Genomic DNA, 22,232 nt, shown 5'->3' with positions numbered 1-22,232 from the left:
TAATTGCAACAGAAAGGAAACAGAAAGGGATGTGCTGCTGCTTCTATTACGCCAGATACAACAGTTGCAATACATCCTCATATACTATCAAAATTCACTTTACAGTCAAGGCAGTGAAAAGAATGAAAAACCCACTAACTTAAAATCTTACCTTTCCCATTACTATAACCTCATCTGAAGGGATTGATACAAGAAAAGAAAATCACGCCTTTCACCACTGAATAATTTAAAAAGATCAAGGGAGAGAAGGGCAAATGATAAAGAACGAGCAGCAAACAAGCAAAGAAAAGGAACCTGCGCAGACCTCTCTACTAGCTTAAAAATGGTCAGTATCAGTCACAGGTGAACCTCCACAATTAATCTCAAACTCTCAAAGCAAACTGGAATCCTGAAGCCTTCCCTGCAGCTTGCCCATCCTGTAGATATATCTATATATTTACACTCTTTGATCAGGCTGCACTATGACACAATTGTGAAAATGTTCTGCCTGAAACCAACAGTAGCCTCCAAACTTCACAGCATCAGAATATCTACTTTGCTTTTTAAGAGGCTACCGTTAACAAGGATTTGATTTCCCCTCTTCAATAAGTATTAGTCCAATTGATCTGTGCTCGTTGTGGCTGTTGATAAACACCAGAAGGTGGGCCCACCATCTCAACAGCACCAGCCACAGTCTGGGACTGCTGGAGTAGTGGATGAACAGCAGCTGCAGCGACAGTTGGGGTGGGGTGGTAAAGTCCACTAAAGGCACCATGGCCAGCTTGTGTGGGTGTGAATGTCATGTGTGGTCCCTGTGAAGGAAAGCTGTAGAATGAACTGGCTTGAAGACTGGAAATGTCTCGCCCAGCAGCTGCAGGAATCCAGACAGCTGAACCTTCGGTCTGCTGGACAGCAAATAATCAAATATAACTAATAGAAATAGATCATAAATCTAGGATGACCAAACATTGGAAAAATAGCAATCACAGCATCGTAACCAGACATGCTTCTCATATGTAAAGTGAGGAACATATTGACAACATAACAAGTTCAATATCAAAAAAAAAAAAAAAATTAAATAATGAGTCATATTGGTGGTATTCATATCAATTCTGTAAACAATAAAAGGAAACCAATTCTTATCCCAGTTTGGTCCTGGTCGGTACAATAGCGGATGGGCTGGGACAAACCAAGACAATCATTAATAGCATGAATGAAAGGGGGGAAAGATTTTTTTTAAAAAAAATGTTGTATTGTCCCAGGTGTCAGGCTGCAACCACCCCTGTCCATCGTGACTGGCACCAACCAGCACAGTTGAAACATCCTGGTACACGAGTGAACTGTGGTGGCATCCCAGGTACCATTTTTATCTGAGCACTATGGCTCCAGTGGACATGCCAGGATGCACCAGAAAGTGAATCAGATTTTTAAGGTTTTTGATCATCTAAAATAACAGCTATACAATGGTGTTTTTGCATCAAAAGAGTGAAGAAAGTGCCAAACATGAAGTTCGAGTAAAAGGAAAGAAAGGTACCTGCTGCCCAGGCATATACACATTATTTTCCTTGAACTGAGATCCCGTGAGATCCTCATTGCCAGTTGAGTTGCCACTGCCCACAGCAGGATTAGGAGTGTAGCCAGCTGGACTCGAGCTATATGTTCCATAGCCAGTCGGCATCCCAACAAGGGCTGAATTACCGGCGTTGGTACCAGGCTTGTATTGAGAAAGAGAGTACTTGACAGGGGTGGCAGCTGCTGCAGCACCAGGAGGAGGATATACACTGCCTGTTGGAGGTTGCTGAGGGAAAGCAGCATTGCTTAGAAAATGGTGAACGGCAGGGGGTGGTACATAGTACGGGGAGAAATATTGACTATACGGAATATAGTTGGGGGGATAATGTGATATATGTACACCAGCAGGCTGCCGGAAAATGGGAACTGGTTGCTGGGGAACGGCAACAGAACTCGGCATAACCCCAGCAGTTTGAGTAGCAAGAGAAGTAGACCCAGCTGTTGATAAGACCATAGAGTTCCCACTCTGGAGTCGCAATATATAATAATGTAAGTATTTTATTTAGAACACAAGTATATGAAGCACATAAAATAAGAAATTTCATCCAGAAGGTAAACAGAAAATGGTGAAAATGTTGCTAGTATGTAATTAAAAAATAATCACAGAGCACAAAAGAAAGGCAGCATCTCAAAATAAAACAAAATACTATCAATTTCTTCAAATTCAAAACTCTATAAGTTGGCCCCTTTTTTCAGGTTTAATTTCAAAGCAAGATTGAAGGCCTTAATTGAGTGCCTTTGGTAGAAAACAAAATTTCACTTAAAAACTTAAAAATCAATCTAATAGTTAATCTTATGATACAATAAGCTAAAAAATTTAGCAGGATCCAAGCAAACATATATTTCAAATTGAAAAGAAAGGAAGGAGGTAAAGCAGTCCTAAAATCAGTCCCAAATAGATGGGTAAAATATTCTAGTTATGATTAAACAAGATCATGACAGCATGTGAAAGAAGAATGTTTTGATTATTCCATTAAACAAGCAGCTCAACAAAGCAGAGTTTGATGTGAACCTCTTGAGGAGCCTGGCCAGTCTGAGCAGGTAGGACTGCAATATTGCCATTATACTTAGCGGCACCAGGTGCAAGAAAAGGAGAGAAGCGGCCCTCAGCATCAGCAGTAGGTCGATAAAATTGGGTATAGTAGCTCGAGGATGGATCGAAAGGTTGCTGGACCTAAACAAAAGAATATTAGTTTTTCATATTCCTAGAATGAACTCCAAATACAATACAATACAATTGGAATACCCATCCCAGTTCCTATCCGGGCTGATTTATAATAAAATTAATTGGTCCAGAAACAGAGCTAACAATAATGAATGGAACAGCTTGAAGAGAAAATAGTAGACAAGATGCTATAGATGCCCCCATTTCTGGAATTTTTGTTTGCAGACACATCCTATGGCCACTACCCAATATTACTTTACAGCAGCAACTATGCTATGGAGCAATGACCATCAAAGTAACAGATTACACGTTGTACAAATTACATGTTGTTATAACATAAAATACAGCAGTCACTTGAGCTACAATCCAATGAATAATTTTAAACTTAAAATAAGCATAATAGTCCTGAAAGTAGAAAACATACCACAAAGCTTGGGAGGTGAGTGGTATCACGTGCCTGAGACTCAGAGCTTTCAAATGGTACTAGTTGGCTGCCAAGCATTTGTGGTACCAACCCAAATGCTGAATAACTTGGTGCAGTATGAACAACTGAGTACTGAGGACCTTCTGGAGCCAAAGCAGCAGTTTCTTTGGATTGATCATATTCTGGTGCTGCAGGGACACTGGAAGGAATGTCAGCTTCCCTACATGAAAAATTTTCTGGCATCTGAATTGGTGACTGGGGATGATCTGGATAGTCGACTTCTTGAGAAGTTGGGGATGCATCACAACTGCTGCGCTCACAAGAGGGAAAAGAAACAAATAAGAAAACCTAACAAGAAAAGAAAAATGAACTTATCCATCATTTTCTTAAAAAAAAATAAGTACATTATATGAATGTACAGTATCTTGATGATAAAACAGTGCACATCAACAAAAGTTCAGAATTCATAGTTTTTTATGAGAATATCAACTCACCCATCAGAGAGAGAGAGAGAGAGAGAGAGAGAGAAAGTAGCTTTATGGGACAGAATTTATAAACTGACCAATATAGATCAGATTTGACTGTATAGAAGCATCTTACAATAATTTGAATGCGATCATGCAAAGTATCTTAGCTAACAGACAGAACACTGCAGAGATAGAAAAGGTCAAGGCTGACAGACCGTACATCACAGTGACTTTTGTCTCTGCCACAACATGGAAATATATATATAGCACCAGTATGCAGTATTAAACAACAATTAAAATGAGGCAAACAGATATTTAAAACATTTTTTGGAAGCATCGGCTTTGAAAAATTTGATAAGTAGGCAAGTATATATGGGTATGAATAGAACTGCATTAATGTAATGAACTTAATGAAAAAAATTTCAACTGATGTATCTAACCTTGAAGAAGGATCCTCAATGTTTTCCTTAATCTCTTGAGATGACTCGAGTGGTGGTGCAGTGCTCTTATCACTTGCAGGACCGTTAGCAGAACCCATGCTGAGGTTAAAACTGGATTCAAAGCTTCCAAAACTCAACCCATGCCTCTCAGACTCTGGAACTTGAAGATGGTTTGGAATGATGACATGTTGTCTGTCCAATAACTGCAGTTCATCTAGCTTCTTTTCCAGCTTTAAAGCAGTATCTTCTGATAACACCGGCAGTGACTCAGAAACAGCTTCCACCACAGTAGATACATCAGAAGTACCAGGTGTTCCGGATGCTTGAGCAGAATTTCTATGTGTTGATTTTGGTTTCCACTCTTTATTAGCAACAACTGCTGAATGAAAAATGTGCATTATCAAGCAATCTTTGATAACCACCACACTTGACAAATTATAACATAGAGCTTAAACATTTAAATTGCATATACTAAATGCATGCAGAAATGATCTATCGACAAAGCGATGACATATCACTATGCACTAACAAATGATGGAAGCATATGCCAGAATCAACTAGATAGTTGCATTTGATGAATCTTTCTCGGAATTGTTGTTTAAAAGTATAAAAAATTGCTCAATCCACTGACAGAGCTCTTAACTTGAAGTTTGCTCTTTAGCTGACCCGATTTGCATAAGGAAAAGGCTTCAAAATGATTATTACAGTCAGATGAAATCCACAGGTCTAACTAAAAGACAGTGATACATAAAATAAAATACGTAGACAAACTATTTGAGGTGTTGTAAAGCATCAGGTTGTCCATACTGACCAAGTTGATGGGCGTGAACAATTTGCAAAGGATCAAAACCTTTAAAAATTCCTGAGGTGGTCAAGGTTTGTGTTATTTGAATTAATGATTCATTTTAATTTCCAACTAACATCCTTTGTAAATTCTTTTAATGGTTATGAAACGGTGTTGCAAGTTCAATTGATTTATATGACTCCAATTACTAAATGATAGTAGTCCAATAAAGCCTTGCTACAATGTTTTGCTCTTCATGGCGAAAAGAGGTGACACACCTTTGGCACCCCTTATTATTAGAGAAGCAGGTATTGCCTAGACCGGCTAATAAATTCCAAACCAACCCACTAATAACCAAGTAAGCTAAGGCATTTCAGTTGGAATATCGACTTCAAGTATAAGTGCCTTTAAGGTATCAAGTATTATGCTCCTGGCACATCACTATGCCAATACCAAGTACAAAAAGGCACAGAAAAGCTAAACTACATAATAGAAAGGTATGCAACTGGTACGCTGAGATGCACCTTAAATTTATTTCCCAACAGGCCAGTTTTTAATTCCCAAAAAATCAAGCATATGATATTACTGAATGACATGGCACCACACACACCAATAGAATCAATATCATAAGCATCAAATGTCACAAATACAAGCTCTGACTCGTGTCATCTCATTTCTGAGGTCATAATATCAATTCTATTTAAAGAGACTATGCCTTGAAAAATAAAATATCCCATTATCATAGAATGATGGTGCTAGGCACCCAAAAGATGGATGCACAAGGAGAACAGACTTGAAACATCATTAACCACACATACAAGTGAAATCATCATATGAAGAAGCATAAATTAGTGTACAATGGAACAGTTCTTAGGGTTCTGTAAATTGGATGTTTTTAGATTATCATTATTTGATGTACATGTTTTCTTGAAGACTGTGACATCACAATTCTGCCCATTCTGTTTATTTCCTAAGAAATTGCTCTGCATTTCCCTTTTACTAAACCATCAAAGGTGCATCCATTAACCTTTTTTATCTTAAATACAAACAAAGCAGGAAAGCATATTTCTAATCACTCCCTAAAACTCCAATGAAAATTTTTCCTGATCGAACACTGTCCATTTTCCTATGTCTATCAAGAAGATGCAGCGACCATGCAGGAACACCAATCTCAAAGGCCTACAACCTAACTAGCATCTCACCAGATCTATCCATTGCACTCCTTCTTTACAAAACCAATCATCCCCTTCGCCCTGTCAACTTGAGCATCGCTTGACTCGCAAAAACTGATGCACCATCTGCAACTTCGTCTCGAGTCAAGTTGCTTGGACAAGGGCCATCTGCCTAAACCCAACAATGAGAGTAGGTCAAGAAACTCAGACATCATGGCAGGGCGAAGTACATATCAAGTCCTTTGTTGGAATTGACAATTGATCCAACCTAACCCAAACAATTGCCACCCCTCAAAACCATCTCTAATTCCATAATTGTAGAAAAAACACATTTATGCGCATGTACCTGCACATGCACACCTATGAAGTTCCCTTTGTTTGCTCATATTTTTATATCAGAAAATGGAATCCTCAGGTTTTCCAAAGATGACTTGATATCAAATAAGTGAATGACGAGGTTCCAAGATTATTTTTTTCAGGTCGTCAAGACTAACAAAGCACTTTTACTAAAAGTCGTGTGGTTCAATATTGCTTGGAGACATCAATTGCAGAGCACCATGACAGACTAAAAATTTTTAGAAGCATGGACAACAAGAATGTCAAAGTCATTAAGTGTCGAATTTTATCCAAGAAGAAAACAAGAAAGGATGACACATGTCTATTGTTAACTGCACCCAAAGATATCGTTCATATGAAATCTTGAAGCAGATGAAAGTGCCAGATCATGTCAGGAGTCTTCAGGTATGGGATCATATATGAGGTTTCTTATTTCCAAGAGTTTTCCAAGGCTTAAGTCTTAATCACTATACATTTATATCAATTTGAATCTTAGTGAAGAGAAAATTGGAACCCATTAGTATAATTCAACCAAAGTTCGCCATACTGGAACCGGTAGACGTACCGGTCGCCTACCGAACCGGTACGGAACCGATTCAGACCGGTTTGAACTAGTACCAAACCGGCGAACAAAAGGGCGCGGAGGGGGGGGGGGGGGGGGGGGGGGGGTAAACGTTCGTGGGCGCGCACGCCCGCGTTAGATGCCACAGAGTGGCTTAAATGCCACCTTGTGGCGTTAAAGGCCCGTGTGGAGACCCCACACGGGCGCGCGGGATGTGATTCCCGGCTCGTGCCCCCGCGGGCGCATTGCCCCGCGCGCTATGCGAACCGATCCGGTTCGCTCGATACCGGGCTTGTACTAGTGCAAACCTATCCGGTTTGCATCGGTTCAGCTGATTTATCGCTCGGTTCCGGGCCGGAACCGTTTTCCACAGGCAAACCGAACCGGTCCGATATGCTCTGAATCGGCCGGTACGGGCCGGTTCAGCAGACCATGATTTCAACGTCATCAAATATACATAAATTAAGGCAACTCAATCAGATATGACACTGGAGATGTTATTCATTCTAGATTATAGGGTAAAATAAAAAGAAACTCTAATTCTTCTATAATATTTATTATTCGAAGAGGCTTTTTGAATATCCTGCATCATAGACAACTAAATGAAAAATACAATATCACAAACTCACAGTCTTTGTCATTTTATGCAAATCCCTCTTCTACCCAAAATTAACTTGCCCATGAAATGAGGATCAATTAATAAATCAAAAATGGATGTTGGGTTGCAAGCCAATTGTAAAATTTTCCAAATTTATGGCTGGCTGAATATTCATACACAAGACCGACTCTCTATAGATGGGATAGTAATTGTTGGTTTCATTTGAAACATACAAGCTTGCCTAGTTCCTCTTAAATAAGTTTTTATTGGTGTTCCATCCATATGGGCAATATAGTAGCGACGTAAAAACAGATGATATTTTTAAATGAGTTTTTTGCATTTTGTATCCAATATTCAATATCAAGCGTAAAGCCTCCCCGTATCATTGTTTACAAATCAACCTAGATAACTTTTAACTATTTTGAAGTGAACACCTCGGGGTTAAGTTTACTCTTAAGGGATTAGATTAGGGCATTTGTTTAAGCATTTTGGTGGGACCATTTTAATTTATGGGACAAAATTGACCTGCTGAATGAGTTCTTTGCATTTTTGCACCCAATATTTTGTCAATATTACATGTAAAGCCTCCCCTTATCCCTATATACAAATTGACCCAGATAACTTTTATCAATTTTGTAGTGAACGCCTTGTATTAAGTTTACTCTTATAGGTTAGATTACGAGGTGGCATAAGCATTCGGGTGGGACCATTTTAATTTATGGGACAAAATTACCCCTATCCCTTTTTTCTTCTCCCGGCATTTTCTCCTACACCCTTCTTATTTCTCAAAACCATGGCATCTCCTGTTCCAGTCCAAGCCCTTCAAGAACCGCTTCTTAATCAATTCGACACCATTGCCCCCAACCAAGGTTCACTGTCGCGGTACCAGACCCCATACCGGTGCCACACTAGCACAATATCGATACGGTACGGTACAGAATTTTTTTGGCATATCGAGCGTCAGTAGATACACCATCCATAAAGGATATCGATACAATACACCCTGTACCGCCCGATTCGGGATGGTACAGTGTACTATGCCTTCAACCAAAGTCCGCTGAACTGGTACCGAGATCCGTACCGATCGGCGAATGGGTCGGTACGGTACCAGTTCAGTATCATACAGACACACGGTTCGCTTGGGCGTGCTAGTTCTATATTGGCAACCCGTACACCCAACATTTTTTTGGAGTTTTTCAAGTTGATTTAATTAGTAATCAATCTTTTGAACTTTTTTTAATAATTTTAAGTCTAATTTAATATTTTTTAATATTTTTTGATGTTTCTACGATCTCGGTTTAACCTAAATGATGCATCTTATTGTTTTAAAATGATACAAAATATAAAATGATTAGTGAGATGTTACATGCTATAAGAAGCAACATGAAATACCATCAAATCAAGTAGTGAGTTAAAAATATAAAATAATACAATCGATTACAGATATTTAAAGTACAACATACATACCGATATCTAAAATCGCGCCGAGTGACGATCCCTCTCATAGATATCCGGATCATTAGCATAGTCAGGAAGCACATCAGCCCACCGCTCTAATCAAGCAGCATTGTAGTCTTGCATATTCATCCCATAAGGAACACGCTCCGGATTATAAATACTCTCGAATCTCTTGCTGAATCTCTAACTTAAAAGAAATGTCCTCTGGCTATTAAATTGAAACGGCTGTGAAGTGGCCCATCTGAATAAGCCGGCAGCAAAATTCGATCCGTAAGATGCTCCAGGATGCATAGGATAGTAGCCACCAGAAGATGCCTCAAACGCACCATATCCATATCCGTATCCGTATGAGTCGTAGGCTGCCTATGGCTATGGGTAATAGAATCCAGTATACGACTCGGAGCCTGATACGTCTATAGATTTTGCTCCACATGCGAAGTCATTTGCCGCCGCATCATATCCTCCTGAATGACCTCAAAGAGCCCGTCTCCTATATGCAATCGGATCCTCGCGGGCTCCACCAGATCGTGCACCGTGGTCCCTATCCTATGTAGAATGCATAAACTGGGACTCACCGATGAATTGAAGACCACCCTGCGGCTGTCTTATAAACGGTAATCTCATGTCCTCCACTCCCTCCATGGCCAGCAGATTCATGACCATCAGAATTATTGCTCCTGGTCTCCAAATCTGAGTGAACTGGCTCCTCCACTCTCCATTGGGGCTACAAGTGCCTTTTATTTTTTTGGTGTGCTAGGCGGCTGCCTTCTTACCCTTCGTGCCACTCGCTACCTGCTTATCCTTCATGCCACTCATTGTCCGCTTACCCTTTGTGCCACTCATTGTCTAGCTATGTTGGAAGGATGTATGTCGCTCCTTTGACCGAATCGGCCGAGTAGCATAATAGCCTCGTCTTAGCATCTCTCGATCATATCTCTGAGAGAATGTCTCGAACAAGAAGTCGTATGGTGATCGGCTCTCCTGTGGCTGTGGTTGTAGTTGATCAGCTGAAAGAATGCGTGAAATATTGCTCTCTGTCCATTGCCCTGCATCGATCCTAACCTCGTCGGCTATGAAACTAGCCGGTCGTGGAGGCAATCTTCGCTCATTAAGCTCCAGCTCCTGCTGCTGGCCCACAAGCCATCTGATCATAGGATCATTCTCATCAACGAAAGCACTATAGATCTGATCTATGTACTTTTAACTCCACTTTCCTCTGCATGCATTTCAGTCTCAACCTCAGATTGTAGTGAACATATACAAGGTTGTTGAGGCGCATCTATATCAAATGGTTCCTCTACTTGCTGTTGATGAGGGCGAAGGTAGACTAGTTGCGCTCTCAGCCACTTGAGAAGACCGTCTAGAAAAGGATCCGAATAGCTAGCCGCTTAAAATTTTTTGCGGACAAACCAAAATGAATCCACTATTAAGCTGCAAAAATATTAACAAAAATTACGTATAAGATAGTATCATATTAGTAATCATCTAACGCTAAATAAATGTTCTCCTAATATACAATATACCTATATTCATACTTTTTTATGACAGCTGCCGAGACTCCAAAGCTATTAGTACCCTCTCTAAATATTTTGGTCTGTAAAAAATAACCATATTGTAATATATTAATAATAGAAGATACCAGTTACCTTATACATGTCTCTTAAGTTAACTTATCTCTTCTAGATATAAGATCACGATTTCTGGATCAGGTTCCATCTTGTAAATCACATTATGCAGAACGGCCAGAAGTTCGTCATCCATATCAATTCTAGCAATGGTATATTGAAACCGAGGGTTCAGATAGTATGGTGCAGATAAGTTCATTATTATCTTAGTACAATTGTACAAGTACAGAAACAGTCTAATTTTTAATGTTCTTGCTTATCTGCTAGATGCAAGTCACTATTCATCTGGTAGTCCCAGCGTTGCTCAATGATGTCGATGTACTCCTGGACATACGTCGAATCTACCTCCTTAATCTAAATCTTTGCCCTCTCCATCATGTGATACAAATAGCCCATCTGAGGGCACCTCTCGCTATCCACGACTCGAAACACTTCATACAATGGTCTAATAGCCTTCAGTATCGTCGTAGCCCGCTACCAGAATATCTGCCTCGTCATCAAGTCCTCAACAATGCTTTCTTCAGTGATGACCCTCGCATATCTACTTTTCTGCCACTCGAAACTGGCAAACATCTGACGTAGGGTTGCTTTCTTCTCAAGAATGCTATCAAGTGCAATATAGTTGATAGCAAACCATGTAACTCCTGATCTCAAGATATCTTCCTTACATACCTCCTCATCCGTGAAAAGACCCATGCATGGTTATAAATATATCTAGTGATGATTTGGGATGTCTCCACTATCTACTGCACCCTATAAATTTTTGCAATGTCCATCAACATGAGATTGATACAATGTGCAGCACAGGATCTAAAAAATATATGGTCGCTGCTCCATCAAGATCTCTTAAGTGGCCTTATATTGTAGCCCATTATCAGTGATGACCTGCACGGCATTCTCCTCTTCTACTTGATCAATCACCTCCTCCAATTTGAGAATATACATAGTGTCATGTACCTGATTAAAAACATTAACCGACTTATAAAAGAAAGTCTTCGTATCATAATATGTCAAGTTGATAATGGTCCGCCTGATAAAACTGGTCCAACCATCATACATCATCAGTCCATGTGGGCCACTTGCTCTTGTATGAGGCAATCCATTTTTCTAGCTCATTATTGTCAAGAAGCTCACCGTAGATGCCCTTCAGGCCTAGAAGAGGCAACCTATATGCAGAAATGGTAGACCTATAGAACGTATTGTCTACCACATTCGTCGGAACATGGCTGAAGTATAACCAGGATCTAATAACTTGTGTCAACCCTCTGCTGCTTCGAATCTCTACTGAAAAAAACATATGGATCTAAATTAGGGATTGCTGCTCCTGGTGAAATCTCTTTAGATGATTGCTCCCCAAAGCCCCCAATATAGATGCAATATAGCCACCGCCATTGCTGACGAGCTCCTTGACTTAGGAGGTCCTCCTAAACTCTGCTCGCAAAATCGGAGCTCGATTCATAGTATGAGGGCCCAAATCAAACCTTATACCTGGCCACCTCATCCGACAGTCACTGATCATTCATGCTCGTCTATATGGCAGCCTGAATTTGTGCCTCCTCGTCATCTAGAGCAGATATCTCCTCTGACTCTCCGGAGTGATAGAAAGATGGCTCTGCCGCTCGGTGATCCACCTCTATCTTCTTGAAAATTTTTACTTTCGGTACTCTAAAATCAGCAAAGTGCTTCTTCATCAGATGCTAAACCTTCTGTGGATATTTTCAACACATAGATACGTCGAGATAACTATCAGCTAAGTGCTGCTTTAACCTAGTTATCCTTCCTCTCTTGAACTGTATTGCACCAGTTGCACTTCTAATGGTGCCAACCCAAGAGCATTTGCCGATGATTCTAACCAATATCATGCTCTAACTTCTTTTCTTGGCGGTTCCATTTCTGTAGGTTTATCAAGTACGTAGGTTTATCAATTATTTAAAAATAGCAAAATTTTATTATGATTATGATATTTTTTACCTCAAAAAATACATCTGATTTATCTAATACATAATACGAATACTTCATATTTTTTATTTATGTATATATTTTTAATAATTTTTAAATTTAAAAATATGTTTAAATATCATAAATTCAGAAAAATGTGATTTCTACTTCAGAAATGACTTCTGAATTATGTAATATGTACTACTATTTCTAATATTTTTGATATTAATTATATATTTTTAATAATTTTTAAATATAAATATTTTAAAATTTTGATTTCAGCTCAGATCCATGTAGAACCCAACAATGAATGCTACATATATTTTTCTAAGCCCGTGGGTATGCATCAATGGCTACTTATTTTTTAATTTTTTTCAAATTTAGGCTTAAACTACTGTGCGCATGATCGCATCAAACCTTGAATGAGAACACCAACTTTTATTGACGAGTAGCTTGCATGCCTTTAAATATAATTATGATTTTACATTTTTTGAATTTTAATTTTTATTTTTTTCTTTTTTAATCCGAAAATATATTTTTAATTTTTAAAAAATATACATAATCAAAAAATTAAAAAATTTTATGTCATCATGTAGATCATCAAAAGATCTACAACATATAATAAAATCAAATCCAAATAAAAAATTTTGGCATAATCTCTTCTTATTTTGCAAATTTTGAGCTATTTTTTAAAAAATAAAAAAAATGAGATAGGAGAGAGGAAGCACATCTTATTTAGGCTTGAATCTTTTTTCAATTGCATTGAATCGGTGTGATTTTGCAAATTGGGAGGAAGAAGGAGTCATTTAACCGTCTTACGACTAAACGAACTTTATAAAAAAAATATTAGAAAGGCCTCCACAACAATTCTTTTTTTTAAAAAAAAAGAGGGGGCCTTCCCAACACTTCTTTTTAACAAAAAAGGCAAAGGGGGAGAGAGCCCGGTTCCGAACCGGGTCGACTCGGTGCAAACCGAATGGTTGGCACCGAGTTCAAACGGAACCAGCCGATTCCGAACGGTTCCGACCAGTTCAGTCCGGTTCGGGCCTTTTCCGACTAGTTCCAGTCAGTTCTGAAACCGTTCTGGCCGATTCAAGGCCGAAACCAATTCTAATAGGCGAACCGACCCGGTTTCCCACCGGATCGGCTCGATACAGGCTGAACCGGGCAGTTCGGTCCACTTCAGCCTACCTTGCACCCAACTCCCTCCCTCACCCTTGACCGTATCTTCTTCCCCTCTCCATCTCCTCCGCCATCACCGCCTCCATCACACTCACCATTGCCACACACACCTCGAGCTCCTCCACCATCAGCTTTGCATTGCTTCCCCAGCAATGACCACTCCACCATCGACACCCATGCTGCATGCTCTATAGTGTCGAGTTCCGCCCATGGTGACTCATAAATGCCTCCATCAATGCCACCAAGATTTTGATTTCTAAGACCTAACCCTCACCACTGCTCGCAACCCGTATCCGACAACTATCTCTGACACCTAGTCCATTGTCGACATCGACCAAAGCAACAATTAACCTTGCCCCTCCAAAACCACCGCAAACACCACCCTGGTCCAATGGGCTTTGTGACCCAAACAACCATAGCTAATCATGAGTCGGGCTTGGGCACTAAAAATATCAAATTTTACATAGGCCCAGCCCAAAGTCTGATTAAAAATGAATAGAATTTAGGCCCGAGGCCCAGCCCATGATCAGCTCTACAAACAACACATGCACCATTGACATCGGCAGATGATGGTCTAGCCAAGCCCAGCACCCAAGCACGAGGCTACAAGGCGACAACAAAAAGAAAGCCCACCATAAAGACAGAGGCTAGTGGATTTGACCCATGCACGGAGGGCTTCTTGAGGTGCAATGTTCAAGAGGGTGGCATTGAAGTGGTGATAGTGTACAGCTTGCTCATGATAAACATGGAGTTAGGTTAGTCAAGAGAGGTGGCAATGAGCATGTTATGGGAGAGCTAGGGGCAGCAGATGGCGACACCGAGAGGTCCGGTAAGGGGAAATTATCTGCATCGATTGTAGCCTGCAGTAGATGGCTCCAAATATATAATTGGATATGGCAAATGAGATGGTGGTGTGGAAGGAGATATGGAAGACACTGAGGGAGCAGGCAATAGACTGTCCAATCAAGGAACATGTCAGCTATGAGGTTGAGGAGGGGTGGTTCGTTCAGGGATGGCAAAGAGGTTCAGGAGCACGTTGAGTGGAGAGAGAAGAGATGGAAGCAATTACTGGTTAATAATTCTACATCATAACATAGGTCAATCTCCCACTCTCTTTCCTGCCCTCATCATGGTTCTTATTTCCCTTTTATTGTCATATGATCAAAAGCCCAGTTCTCATGTATGTGGGTCAGAATTATAGGTGCCCACAAAAAACAGAAATGGATGAGAAGTAATGAGTTAGATTAATTAAAAATACATAAATAAGTATTACTGAATCCAATAACTATGCCCTAATGTGCAATTGTTGTATCAGAATTATAGCATGCATGGATGTACCCTGCCCACCTGTACTTGTAAAAATTAATTCGAAGTTATTAAGAATAAAAATCAAAGAATGTCAATTTTCAACAACTGCTTCTAAACTGACTCCTCGAATAATTATATAATGTTTGATATTAATAGTTTATATGACCTGGAAATCTAGAATTATAAAACAATTCAAGAATCCAGCTCCACAATATGCTTGGCAAGTTCATAAATAACATGTTGCTAGATATAACCCACAGCCAAGAAGATGTCAGCCCCCATCATATTAGACAATATGACAACAAACAGCGCTCAGTAGAAACACTACAAAAAAATTGAGCTCATCACTTACATGTTAGGATAACAAACAAACACATAGTTTATGCATGAAATGAAGGCTCATGGTTGCAAGATAGTATGATAAAAATTCACATAATTAACCAAACTTCGGTACTATCTAATGTGGAAAAATGTGAAAATTGATATAAACAAATGCAGAGATATGGCCGGACAAACAAGTTAGAGCCATGGATATAATACCTTTTTGGGAACCAGTTAGCTGCTGTGATCGGCTGCTGTAAGTAGATGATGGTCTGCTGCCTGCATGGCCAGATAGAGATGAAGATGCAGCATGTGATGTATCTGAGAGCTGGTTCACTTCAGATCCTTGTGATCTATTTTGCACCTTACCATGTACTGAATAATGACTAATTTCAGAAGAGCCTTTTCCATTTAGAGACAACAACTCAAGTCCAGATATATCACAAGGCACAGCCTTGTTCATCGTTTCAACAACAGTCCTTTGACTTCCAACCACACGTTTGATAGTGCCCGCTTCACCTGAGTTACATGTATCAAGTGATGGCACTAGCACAGGGTCAGATGATGAGGCATATACCCCAGACACAGATACTGCCTTGGATGGTACAGACAGGCTTGAACCTGGTACAGAATGTCCAGATGCAGAACCACTTTTTACATCATCGGAGATCAATGAAGTCTTCCCCGACTTATTGTTTTCAGTAGCAGAACTTTCTTCCTTTGAAGCAATCTGACTGACACCAGATACTTGCGACAAACATCCCTGAGATGAAATAGGGTGATCCACATTGCTGGGACCATTGGCCAGGCCAGGTATAGAGCTGAAAAGTGTCAAGCACGAAAAAAATATACGGTGATGCCTACATACAGAATACACAAAAAAAAACAAGCATCTTTTTCATCTTTAATTGAGCACTCAACAGAAAACGCAAGAAATCAAATGATCACAAGAATTAAAAAAAGGTAAAAAGTAAAGAACCCGATCTAAAAAAGATGATATCATGGTAATTAAGGCAGTGAAGCACTAAAATTATCACCATCGAAAAAGAACCTATACATACAATCCAAATTGCATATGTACAGTATTATCATTATGAATTATAACCAATTAAGAATACTTCTACAATCCATTTGGCATATACTAAAATCATGGTACTTAAGGCAGTGATGCACAAAACTCGTAAAGGGTTTTATGTCCCTTTTTCCCTATACGTCAACTAATGACTGATTTGGTTAATTGTCATTTATTTAGCTTTCATTATAGTCTCTATTTTTTTATTATTAAAGAAAAGAAGAGACATAAATTAATCATTCATCTAAATAATTTGAGATATAATAACAGTAAAACTAAAGTATGGTCATTGTTGAACAAATGGCAATTGATCAAATCAATAATTGGTTGAATAACAGCGACAATCTTGTCTTAATAATCTACAAGCAGCTGCCGTATGTATTTTTAGAAAAAAAAAGAGGATCATTTTGGGATTGGGTTTGAAAAATAGGAACATCCCAATCCCTATTATAAACAGTGGAAAACAAAATTATACTATAGTGCATTTTGCATATGTGCAGTCCGATGAAATAATCATGAGTGAAACTTGTCCTTATATCCGTAGCACAAAGTTGGACTCACACCCTAACCATTTTCCAATAAGTGATAACATGTTGGCCAACCAATCCAGATTGATGCTGGAACCAAACACAAGCTAGTAATCTGCAGATGGCACATGCCTATCAAGAATTAGGAGAGAGAGTAAAGAGGAGTTTCAGGACTTTCCAGATCTCTCTCACACACACATAGTGTCCGCTCTCTATCACTCATTAAATGTGTGTGGGTCCTGCAGGTTATCAAATCCCATCACCGGTGTTAGTACTTTCAAGGTCTCTCTTCAATGCTTTCCTTTCTAAGTGGGAAACCAAAAATGTAATTATAGTGGCTTCACTGGTTTCGAGTCCGGCTTTAGCATGCCCATCCCGTCTCCTCTTATTATAATTATAATATATAATAAATAATATATAGAAATCTACGGAAATTATACTCGATGAAAGATAAATCCAAAATATACGAAAGAAGCCTGATTTACATTATTGAGAAATAATTAACTGATAGCAGTCACATGAAAAAACTGTTCATTGTCCAAAAAAAAAAGGCCTTAAACTTTGTATCCAACAATCTTATCAAGATAAGATATAATAAGGCCTTAACTTTGTGTCAGAAAAATTTCTGCACTTATCATATATAAGCACCCCAAAGCAAGGTAGGATTCAAAAGTAACTCACAGATAGTTGACTACTTAACACAAAGCTTGTTAGATGGTTCTGACTCTGTTCTGATGATTAAGAAACTACAGAAGGTAAATAGCAAGTTAAGAATTGCGACAACATTTACATCAACTTATGGAGGCTTCAATTTGCAATGCATGATACCAATCTACTTGTAGCTTAACCATAGTAATGGTAATTTACTTCTCTTAAAAACAAAATCAAAAGAGAGTAAGGAAGCCAATGCCTGCTGCTTCTAAAACCAGGAGACATGACAAATTCATATTGCCAAACCACCTACTTAAACATCAAAGAAGTTTGCAAAGACATGAGAATACTATACACTTCCCACTTAGTGACAGTATCATGATTAATCAAGAACGACACAAACGGCTAAAAGCAACACGTATCTGCAACGGCAGCAAGTGATGGTATAGCATAGCATATATGTTAACTTATCATGCATAAGTAAAGTGTATCCATAGGCTGATATTAATTTTGTCAACATAAACAAAATCAACCAATCACATTCTAATATTAGAATCAAGATTCGCCGTACCAATACCGGTAGGCGTACCAGTCGCCTACCGTACCGATATGGTTCTGGTTCGTACCGAAACCGGCTGGTACGAACCGGCCAGCTCTTACCCGGCTCCAGAAGAAGAGAACGAGAAAGAGCGCGGAGAAGAGGGAAGACCTGTGGCCGCCATCAGAGAGCCACGGAGGGGCGGAGGAGGCCAAGAGAGGGCGGTGGAGCCCGCGGGGGCGTGGCGGAGAACACGGCCTCGGCCTCCACCGCCCCCCCCCCCCCGGCCCGAGCATCCGGCGCCCCTCCGCGGCTCTCCGATGGCGGCCACAGGTCTCCTCCCTCTCTTCCCCGCGCTCTCTCTCTCCTTTTCGTCTTCTTCGTCTCGGGTACAAAACCGGCCCGTACCGGTTTCCACAGCTCTGCCGTACCGTTAGCTGGCCGAACCGGCCGGTATAGGCCTGTTCGGCGAACCATGATTAGAATTATAGATTGTTATAGTGATAAAGTATGTGGCCAACTAACAACAGTGCAAATCAGATACCTTGAAATGGAGATTGAAGATTTGTTCTCAGTATCTGGATTAGCAGATGAAGAAGATTTATTGCCACTGTCTGTGCCTTGATTTACTCCATTCTCCTTTCTAGAAGTAACATTCCTTCCCCCAACAATATCTGCAAGGAGGTAAGCAATATGTATGATTTATATCTAATAGAGAAAATGATAAAGAAGTAGTCTTGCACATAAAATTAGTTAACATATGCTACTTATAATGCCTAATGTACCTAAGCAAACACAATAATGCATGTGCTATAAAATGACACATCGCAGGGATGGTAATAACGTTTGCAAATTACAATACAAGATAGAAAATTTAAGACAAATAAAATACACAACATGACATAGTTAACGCAATTAGAATAAAATTACAAGAGAGAGAGAGAGCATGATGTATAGTGCGAAAATTGAGCTCTCATTGACGATGAACAGAGACTTTCAGACCTAGTAAGCAAGTTCGTGTTACTGGCAGTCTCAGATCATTCAGCTGAACAAGAATCAGAAGCATCCACATACATCCTAAATAGTAAAAGTTAAAACTTTGAAGTAACAACCATTTAGTGGACCCTACTCAGTACATCATAAAAAGCAAAACAAACAAACTGAAAAAATATCAATTAGTAAATTCAACAAAGCACAACCTACAAGAGCATGGAGTGTCACCAAGAGCCATCTGCATGGCCTGGTGAACTCAAGCTTCATATTATAGGTGTAGGCACATACCATCAGATGCATAGCGTGAAGAATAGTTTCCTCGACCACTCCTACCTCCTCGCCCCTGCACTCCCTGCCTCCACCTAGAATCAGCAGGGTCTCTGATGTTCTGCAAAGAATCACAAAGTAAAATGATTAAAATACAATTTCAAGCAAAGAATAAATCCAAATAGTTTGTAATTGGATATCTCACAACACCTTAGCCATGAGTATTAAAAATTACGACCAAATCAGCCATCAAATATAATCAAAGGGTCAAACAAGTTTATTTGAAAGAGTTGTAAAATGAAACAATAAATATACACTTAACAGATGAAGTCTGAAAATTAGAATTGCCCTATCTGTCCTCCAGAAAGTTGTACAACACAAGAAGTATGTATGTTTTTGCATACTAAAAATATAATTTTAGGATCAGTCAACAAAAGCTGACTACTATCATTTATTAAAAAGCTGATGTTTCTGCATACTCAACACTACATCATCAGGATCATTTTATTACAAATACTTTACAAAAATGCCAATTTTATCTGTTTATAATCCTAAGAGCAAGATATTATACAACTTCCTCTTGATGAGAGATCTCAACTTCAAAATCCTAGAATTTTAAGCCCATATTTGTATCACATCAAAATTTGGCATTGGAGTAGTTCATCATTAAAGATCAGTGCCATTGAGAAGAAGAATAGTGCTCAAAGCAAGACAATGGAAGAAAGCAGGAATAGCACAAAACAGACATAAGAGGCACGGTCAGGTTTAAAGAATCAAACACTTAGTAATGGACCTGAGGATTTTTTTTCGTTTTGGAAAGAGAAACAAATTAAAATCGGATATCAGTTTGCAGTTTGTTTTTCATTTCATGATCCGGATTGATTTTGCTTAGGACACTATTCACACATGCACACATTTGAAAGAGAAATTCACATCTAGTCGCCTACAGAATTATTGCCATGGTATGAATAGTATAGAAAAATGGCATGCATATTCATAGAAATACAATGTTATATACAATGGCATTGACCTTGATAATCTTATTCTCTGAATTTAGAAAGGATTTTAATTCCTTGAGTACAACCAAAAAAAAGGTGATACAAACAGAAATTGAAAACTTGTTCCATGAAAAATACTTACTCAGCAGTCCTAATGAGAATGAAAAGAAATTACAGAATTAAAATTAAATAAATGCAAGCAAAATAACAATGAAATACCTCTTTTCTCTTATCGCGCTTCCTCTTGACCTCGTGAAAGGTATCTGAAAAGGCATTGCACCCGTTACCACCTAATTATACCAGATTTTGAGCAGCATGCAGGCACAGACATACAAATGCACATGCATACGCACATGAATGCATGTACACATAAAGGCAGATGCACAAATATTTATGCAAAAAATGCATACATATAACTATATATGTGTAAGGTGACAGCAAGAAAGCAAGAGAGAGAGAAAGGGGGGTGGGGGGGAGGGAAGGAGGGAATATAACACATGATTACCCACACGTGTACGCACAATAGTAAAAAGTCCCTTACAGTCAAGAACATTGACTGACCGTATTCAAAGAATAAAAGGCAAAAGGGTAGATTATGTGAATAAAATTAAGAACAGAATAAGAGGTGCATAGATCAAGATATGCCTATCCATCACCACTTAGGTAACTTCACCTATTCCAATATGACACTTTCATGACCTGAGTTGAATAGCAAATCTTAAAGAGATGAATCCCTAGACAATCTAAAATCTAATATATTTGATATAGCAATACTTTGTTCATCAACCAGTCGTGGGTAGCAGCAAGACTCCCTGAGAAAAGTACAAGCACTATCAAATCCACAATTTACCTAACTAGTCCAGCAACTTCAACCAGTTCAAATTCATGAAGAAAAACAGTATATAAAACAGCCAGCAGTATTCGATCACAGCCATCAAACCAATGGCATATGCATAACAAAGCTGCACTGTTCGTTCCATGGCACGAGAGTTAACAGATCTGCCATTGAAATCAGCTTACGCTAAGCATCTCTAAACAGCCATTGATGTTAACAGGATTGGCTCTTGCCTATATAAAAAGGTATAATAAACTAAACAAAGATGAAGATGGATAGCTGACGAACACTGCTCGATGACCCAAACTCCAAAAAGGTCTCGCTTTTCCTCCCAGACCACTAAGATCAGCCGCGATCCTATCAAGATCAGGACTTTCAGTATAAGCAGATAAAACCCTCGATAGACCAACAAAATATACGCACCAAAACCTCCAAATCTCGTTCTGGAAACCGAAAATAAACGATAAAAAACGTGTTAAAAAAAGTGAAAAGGCATCAATCTCCTACAACCCCAGAAACCCAACAGGGAATGCCTCGATTCACGTAATGACTGCCATCTCCTATCAAAACAACAGAAGCCTGCATCGAAATCGAACAGACCGACGATTCGAGCGAAGAAACAAAGAGCAGAGACCAAATAAACCTAGATAAAGGGGTTTGGGATTGGGGAAGTGGGAGGAGAGGGGGGGACCTTGGAGGAGGAGCCTCTGAGCAGTCTCGTTGGGATCCATAGAGCAGTCTTTCAGCATTGCGTACACCTCCTCGTCGCTGTGGTTGCCGGCGATCTCCTTGATGTTCTGGATCGTCTTCCGGACGTTGGAGGGGATCGAAACCCTAAGACCGCCGCTCATCTTAGGAGGCGGAGAGAGGCAGAGGGGACGGCGGCGATGGGGAGAAGAGGAGGTCTAGAGGAAACGGGAGGAGAAAATGAGACTTTTGGGGGTTTGCTGAGAGAGAGGGAGCGCAAAGGGGGAGACTTGATAAAAATATGCAGTCCTGGCTTCTTTCAATTTTTTATTC

At 39.5% G+C, this 22,232-nt stretch overlaps 1 protein-coding gene across 8 annotated transcripts; it reads right to left on the bottom strand.

Annotated features, from left to right (window-relative positions):
• Positions 1 to 18: 18 nt before the first annotated feature.
• Positions 19 to 22,232, bottom strand: LOC103712844 (GBF-interacting protein 1-like). Of its 8 annotated transcripts, none has more exons than XM_026806844.2 (10): positions 21,904 to 22,232; positions 20,597 to 20,640; positions 19,401 to 19,500; positions 18,664 to 18,793; positions 15,551 to 16,152; positions 4,048 to 4,426; positions 3,141 to 3,450; positions 2,564 to 2,719; positions 1,514 to 2,017; positions 19 to 884 (listed from the first exon to the last, which is right to left on the bottom strand). In XM_026806844.2, exons 1-10 carry the CDS (start codon positions 22,061 to 22,063, stop codon positions 582 to 584), a joined length of 2,688 nt encoding a protein of 895 aa, XP_026662645.2. In that variant the 5' UTR covers positions 22,064 to 22,232; the 3' UTR covers positions 19 to 581. The 8 variants fall into 8 exon arrangements, with proteins under 8 accessions (XP_026662645.2, XP_038982739.1, XP_008797741.2 ...); XM_039126811.1 differs by having other exon boundaries at positions 2,564 to 2,725; positions 3,174 to 3,450; XM_008799519.4 differs by having other exon boundaries at positions 2,564 to 2,725; positions 3,141 to 3,447.

Source organism: Phoenix dactylifera, chromosome 1 (assembly GCF_009389715.1).
Source record: "Phoenix dactylifera cultivar Barhee BC4 chromosome 1, palm_55x_up_171113_PBpolish2nd_filt_p, whole genome shotgun sequence".
Classification (NCBI taxonomy): Eukaryota; Viridiplantae; Streptophyta; class Magnoliopsida; order Arecales; family Arecaceae; genus Phoenix; species Phoenix dactylifera.
Note: the sequence above shows the minus strand (reverse complement) of the source record. Positions and strands in the feature narration are given on the sequence as shown.

Bases quoted from the DNA above. Each gene is read 5' to 3' on its own strand.
- LOC103712844 (XM_008799517.4), bottom strand. From the start codon at position 22,063: ATGAGCGGCGGTCTTAGGGTTTCGATCCCCTCCAACGTCCGGAAGACG. The intron at 20,641-21,903 runs GTCCCCCCCTCT...ATGCCTTTTCAG, and splicing joins TCAGAGGCTCCTCCTCCAAG to ATACCTTTCACGAGGTCAAG. The intron at 3,451-4,047 runs GTTAGATACATC...TTGTGAGCGCAG, and splicing joins ATTGAGGATCCTTCTTCAAG to CAGTTGTGATGCATCCCCAA.